General features: G+C 37.6%; 1 protein-coding gene across 1 annotated transcript; it reads right to left on the bottom strand.

The window, feature by feature from the left end:
• Positions 1-213: 213 nt before the first annotated feature.
• On the bottom strand, positions 214-6,756 carry LOC139980681 (uncharacterized). Its single transcript, XM_071992503.1, has one exon. The coding sequence runs from the start codon at positions 6,138-6,140 to the stop codon at positions 5,085-5,087; it is 1,056 nt and encodes a 351-aa protein (XP_071848604.1). The 5' UTR covers positions 6,141-6,756; the 3' UTR covers positions 214-5,084.
• Between the last annotated feature and the right edge of the window lie 472 nt (positions 6,757-7,228).

Here is a 7,228-nt window from a genome sequence, read left to right as displayed (position 1 = left end):
CATAACTTTTTCTTTTTTGATTATTTATTTTACATTTTGAACGAACCATTGCGTGCGTACAAGCTTGATGGGACAGGAAATATAGAGTGGTATTAGCATTGCAACATTTTCCCGACTGGCTGGCCATTCTCTTAAGAAAAGTAGAAAGAGACAGAGGGGGGGGGGGGGGTTAGGGAGAGACAAAGGGGGGGGGCGAGACAGAGAGACACATGATTCTTGTTTGCTTTCTTCATGTTTTCACATTTTATAGAAAATAATTATACAATATTTTGAGTTAAAATGACATTGGCTGGCGATAAGTTCATATCCCTTTAAAAACCTTATCATTATAACTAATGCACTCTGATCATAGAAACAGCAAATTCAAAACTGAAAGTTAACCAATTTAAAAGACCATAAAAACCCTATGCGAGTGATAAGGTAGACAACATATTTTGAAACCTTGGTTAACATTTAACAGTTTCGAAAGAGAATGAGTCAATAATTAACAGGAGAAATGAAACATGTGCATCTTGTAGTTGATAAACAGTCTAAATTGAAAGCATGATAATGGAGGCTTTAACACATTAATCAAAAGAGCTTGCATGCATGGATACTAAAAAGGTTAACAAAATATTCCAGCGTAGTCACTGTATAGAGCAAACTGAACCATCAAAGATGTTGTTAAGATCTAAACACCTTTTTTGTTAAGTTTTTAAATCTTAACATTTTAATAATTTTGTGTTGATTACCAAAGCTTTTTGTTAGATTCCTTAGGGATTACATAGCCTACCCGGAGATGACACAGGATTCTTAAAATGGAAGGGGTGTGGCCACGGGGTCGTTGAAGCCGACTCCCATGTAGGGGTTTGGGGTACCCCCAGAAAAAAAAATAGACGTGACTTAATAATAATTAGGTATACACGCAAGTTTGTCCTTATATAACTTCTTTTAATTTTATTGCGTGTATAGTTGAAAAGGGGGACCAGGGTGTACACCCCACACAACCCCGTGTACCGCTCCTGGATACACACACGCGTGATACTCACAAACAGGAACCAAGTTAAGGTAGCAAGTTGACTTGGTTTACAGTTTACTCATGTAAATAGTTAAGATAAGTATATCAGTCAACTCCGTGCTGTTTCGATACTGTTTGTTGCACATTGTTTGCATTGTAAATGGTAAATGATCAAAATTGACGTTATGTATTAACCTTGCTTGAGACGAGAAACCGATAACTATAATAACAAGAATAACTAATAATGATAATAATAATAGGCTTCATCATGTAGCCGTTTACTATATAGAAAATAATATATGAGGCTGCAACTTCCGTTTGAAAATTATCGTTCGTTTTCACACCTAGTGTATTGACGTACATTCAACAGAATATATCACAGTCGGCCGGAAGTTGTATTTATAACGCCTAAATGTGAATATCAGTTAATCAATTATTCTGAGCCAACGATACTCCCAGTGTGTATGAATCTGAATAACAGGTATCACTCAAATGTGATTGGATGTTATAATGACGTCATGCCATTGAAACTTAAACACACTCAATGTGAATGAGGCAAAATAGATGTACAAAAGAAGAAAACATACAAATGAGCTTGCTGACGGTTGTAAATCTGCTCTATACACAAAACCAACCGAACACATCAATAGGTATCAATCATCTTTCTTTTACAAAGTATAGCCGAACTCCTTTCTGCCGAAGCCAATTACCAGTTTCAGCCTCCTTTTGATGACGTGTATTGTGGTATTCAGTATACCTTGAGATCACTGCAATATTGCTTTACTGTGTTGTACATATATACATATATGTATATATATATCGTTATACTCAATAGGTCATACACACTATATGTCAGAGGCTGCAGCTTAGTCGAACAAGTGACCAAATCGATTTTCTTTTTGTGTTGTGCTACGCAGTCTTTCATCGTATTCAAACGGCTGTAGCAATAACAAAGCCAAAGCCTGTTGAGTCAGGGCGTATAGGGAGGAATCATGGCACACAGTAACTCACTAAATAGGTAATGCATATATTGTATGATGCACGCGTTATTTGACTAGCCATCCTTGCAAAGCGGACTCTTGGCGGTATAAACATACCGTAGTCGTTCCCACAATGTTACCGTATTCAAGTAGCGTACAATTGGTGTGCATTTTGGATTAAAATTTTGTAGTATTGGAAGGACGTCCGAGGTTGTGGAAGGCGTCAATATAATGGTTCCTTTAAACCTACTTTAAATACTAATCAGTGGAACATACATTGAAACATTTCTCCGTCTCTGTTAACATGGTGATGAAACCCATAACAACTTTATATTACACTCATATACTGTATAACAACAGTGGATGACAAAGTGCTTGAAGTATAATGACCGGTTAATCTGGAATCAAAGTTGCACAAATGATGAAGTTGCCAAATATGAAGATATTTGTCTATTTTTATAATTAAATAATGTAAGATAAAATCAGGCGATGCATTAACTTACTTAACCATCAAAAGTTCAAACATTATATTTAAAGTTTCCTCACAAAGCGTACCTCTGAAGTAAAATGAAAGTAAAGATATTGTATGCCACATTATAAACCTTAAGAATAACGCACAAACTACCGTGTCATTTGAAAACAGACCCTACATCCATATACTGACGAACGTGATACAAATAAACAGTATAGGCAATTAAAACATGGCGTCAGATACAGACACAATGTGGACTACTGTTTCAAAGCTTTATCAGACTATCAGAATACGAAACTTCGATCTCTTTAATGACAAAAAAGTTTCCTTCTCAAAACTGTTATACTCACCGTAGTGAGCATTGGAAATGGACAGCTTGTGAGCTACTTAAAAGATCTACTTTATTGGCTCCAATTATAATAGCACGCTATATAGCTAGGAATGTTTGTGATTACGTAATCTACCTGCCACGGTCGTAAATCGACCTCAGGCTCTACAATTAGCCTGCATAGCTTCTTAACACCATTAGGCTAGTTGTGTAAACACTGTGTGGTAAATATGTTCATGTATACAGTGTAGTTACAGTTAGGCTAATCATACAGCGTTCACACAAAGACCCTCATATATAAAGAAAAATATGTGGCAGGCGTTGCAGACTAATTGGTAAAAAGAGGTCATTTTACGACAAAGGCATGTCAATTGTGTAATCTCAAGAAACTTTTCCATGATAGCGTGCTATAGTTGGGGTCTATACAGCAGACCTTTAAGTAGGCCTATATCAATGAACCAATTGCATACTTGTAAATTCAAGCATATCAATCACCATGTGCGTTCAAAGCAGGAAGATACACACTATAAGACCATATCAAAGATCTGTGGTAGAAATTGAGCTCATAGCTAAGCTAAACATGCAACTGGATACATGATACAACAAGGAATTAGTACCGTAACCATTGAAATTGGCTGATTGAACGCACAAATACCAAATACGCCACTAAATATGCTAGAAAAGTCAATTAACGGTCACTGTATCAAGATACATTTGACTGTCTCCCTCCATTAACTATTTGTCACTCACAATACCGTATAGGTATAGGCTATATAGGCAACGAATAATTTTAAGAATAAGAATTTTACAGTCAATTACATACTGCTACATTGCTAAAGGCCTATTTCTTTGTAATATGGCGATTATTCTGTACGGGGCTCATACTATAGTTATGACAGTAACAAGTTTAGTACAAAGAGTTCGCCGTATTGTAAACTTTTACGTCATAAAAGTGATGACATGTTTTGTAGCAGTGAACACGCACAAAAGGAGTATTCTTAACGCTTATGCTATGTTGTTCATAACAACCGATTCATCAACTTGTATTTCTAACACATATTACTATGGTTCCCGCAGAGTAAACTGTGTTTTACCAGTGTGCAGTCGTTTTAAATTAGTAGTAAAGTTCAGATAAAATAGGATCAAAAGATCACGCAGATGTTTCTCAAAAGTTCTGTATATGATAACTATATACACAATGACTTTGGAAAGCGAAAACCATCCAGCCATATATCAACGAACTCAATATATAAAACCCAATGGCCTATTTACTGCATGAGGCCATATAAATAATAGTTTATTTAAATGTTGGATATACATTTTATACCTACACGAAGTATGTATTAACGGTCATTAATATTGGCCCAAAGTGTCAGTATGTACAATACTATAGAAAGTTTAGAAGTTTTCCAAGTTCCTGGTGGTTAGGCTACATCTCTAAATTACTTTCACACATTGGGGAGTGTTCAATTAAACAAATAAATGTTTTCAGCGAGACAAAGCACTTTAAGGGTGAATATAATGATTGTTGAAGTTGGAGCATTAATGACCATCATGACTTTTCTAGCATATTTGGGTCCATTAAGTAATGACCTTTAAACTGACAGAACGACTAATTACGTATAGTCATTGATGCAACGTTGTAACGTGGATAGTATAGCACGTCATAACGCTAGAAAAGTTGCAAATAGTTTACTTCACGTATACCGCTATTGAAATTATGCAAAAACTGACTCATTGTGGAATGATTTCGATAAAGAACAAATTTGCAGTTCCATAGGAATTGAATGGTTGCCAGGGAGATCATATAGATTTCTCTTGCCAGGAAGGATTGCCAGTGTCCTCAGCGCAATTCATTGGTTAGTTACATAGACATAATTTGCTATAATAATACAGTGATAAATGTAAAGCTGTGCTAATTTAATAGCATTCACATACAATTAAAATAAAAAAGATTAACATACATAACAAGTACATTGACTCTGAAATGCACAACGTCGGAGCATAATTTGGCCTCTATCACCGTGGGAACCACTCGACAGAAACGTTCATACATTTTTACCGTTGTTGTAATTAGATGTAGTATCATAACCAATGAAATCCTTAGTATTTGGCTTACAGTGAGACGGATGTAGTTAGCATATGACTGAATATAGGGAAATATCTCCATCAATAAACATTGGTTTATATTCGTCGAAATTCCGAAAGCTGGAAACCGTTCATCTTGGTATCATTATATTCGTAAACAAAATGGATGCCGAAAACAAATGGAATTTGACAAGTCAGTCATCACATAGGCCTGTAAGTTCATTCTATGTAATTTATTTCTGCTGTAAACCTTACTGTTTTCTTCTTTCTTGGTTTTGGTTTTGTTCTCGTTGGTTTCGGTGACGATGTTTTTTGGGCGGTATCAGTTACTGCCTGGTCGGGCACTTCATTTGCTATCGCCATTTGTGTATCCTCATCTGATCCGTCTTCCTGGACTCGAGTCAACTGAGTCAGTCCAGTGTTGACCGCGACCACGGACGTTCGGGGCTTGACTGCGGGTTCATCCAAAATGTCCGAATCGGAGCCTTCATTTTCCTTGTCAGATGACCCAGAGAGTCGGACACTGTTCTGTTTGTCATCGCCCGGCTTCGAATTATCTTTAAAAGGTGACGTTTCCTTTTGAGATAAAATCTTGGATATGTGTCTGTTGCGATTGTATTCCGACGGCTCACTGGTATCAATCTGTTCAACGTTAAAGGTGATTTTTAACGTTGTAACGTTATTCGTACCAGCGTCCCCTCTCGGATTCTTCGGCGACAAACTCTCCGTAAAGACGTGCATTGTGTTAGGGGAGGGTGCATTCCCGCCTACATCCTTAGATTGCGCCAGCTTTTGAAAGGAGGCGACGAGATTGAGAGTTAACTCTTTGGCATCTGCATGTGTATTACATAAGAAGGCATGGCACTCCCATGGAAAATCATCCTCGGGCTCAGTTTTGCGGACAATTATAGCAAAAACTTTCCTCTGATTGGAATCCACTGCTCCAAATGAGATGTCTTCTGTTGCTATGGTGAAAGAGCTGTTGGATCTATTTCCCAAGTTACTTCCTTTACCAACCGTGTGTCTCCTAGCTAGTTTACCCCCTGCAGCTTCACTCGTATGTTTGACCCAGAGGCCTTCGTTTTTTACTTCGAGTAAAACACGTTTAGCAGTCGTTTCTCTAAATTGGTTATAGAGAGCAGCTACGGGACCTTGAATAACAGTCAAACCAACCTTTCCCTTTGCGGGGTGCTTTCCCAGGTAATAAGCTGGAAGTCTGTGTTCACTGCAAATTGGCTGAAAAGAGCCACGGGAACGTCGTCTAAATATCGACATTTTCAAAATAAAATGTACACGGTCCGGTGAAAGTATCCCAAAAGTAGAAATATCGCAAGTATCACGTGACAGCTTCTGTTGGCTTCCTCCACAAGATTTTGATCAAGTTCATCCACGATTCATTACGTTTAACATACACGCTATCCTCAGCAACTAGTGTAAAAGGTCTGGCATACAAACAGTACACAAGTGTCTAACAACGCAAGCAGCTCATTAACGACCAACAGTGTGAACATCTATTTGCTCCCAATCTATTCCCCATCGCATGGAGACGTTTTCACGTAATGTCAATTCAAGTAGTATTTTTATCCGTGTGGTAAATTAGCATGTGTTTAATTTTCCCACAAGCTTCGTCTACCGTTATCAACCTTCTGCCAGCAAAACGCAGCGATGAGTACCTCCACACGCTTTGAAAATCGAACTGGATAATGATTGAAAAGCTGTCTATTGTTAATAATGAAACGAGCCACTGGCAGTGGTTGCTTTGATAACACTAAGTACGTAATACACCTTATTGTAAGAATGCAGGGACCGTGACGTAACCGTGGCACTTTCCTTTTCAACGGATAGGTGTAAAATTGAAATTAAAAGTGGAAAGGATGTTTTTTGGACCTAAAGAAGGTACTTCGTGGACTTTATTTATTTTTCTACTCCCTCCTCGACGTTATCGTATTATTTGCTCTTTATTGACTCGCTATAATATCTCAGGACTACGAGGAAAGCTAACATATTCACAAAACGTGTTTATAATTATATACACACTAAAAAAAAAACACGTCTGGAACGATGGCGCTCTATGTAAATGTATAAGTCTAATGTATACCGGAGCCGTATATAGAGATGTACGGCTCTGATTGTGTACAACCAGGGTACAACCATGGAGGTTAAACAGGTAAAACCTATTGTATCGTGTTACCTCTGTTGACATCGTTATCATACGGTGACAACTCGATGTAAATGAACTGGAGTTGAGATTGGACTGTTTGGCTTTCGTGCCCAAGTTTTATCACTGTGGTACGTGTTTTATTGTACTTTTAATTCAACTTAAACTTGATTCAGAGGATGAATTATAGTCTCTGTGCTGTAGC

This window comes from Apostichopus japonicus, chromosome 15 (assembly GCF_037975245.1).
Source record: "Apostichopus japonicus isolate 1M-3 chromosome 15, ASM3797524v1, whole genome shotgun sequence".
NCBI lineage: Eukaryota > Metazoa > Echinodermata > Holothuroidea > Aspidochirotida > Stichopodidae > Apostichopus > Apostichopus japonicus.
This window is presented reverse-complemented; position numbering and strand designations above follow the sequence as displayed.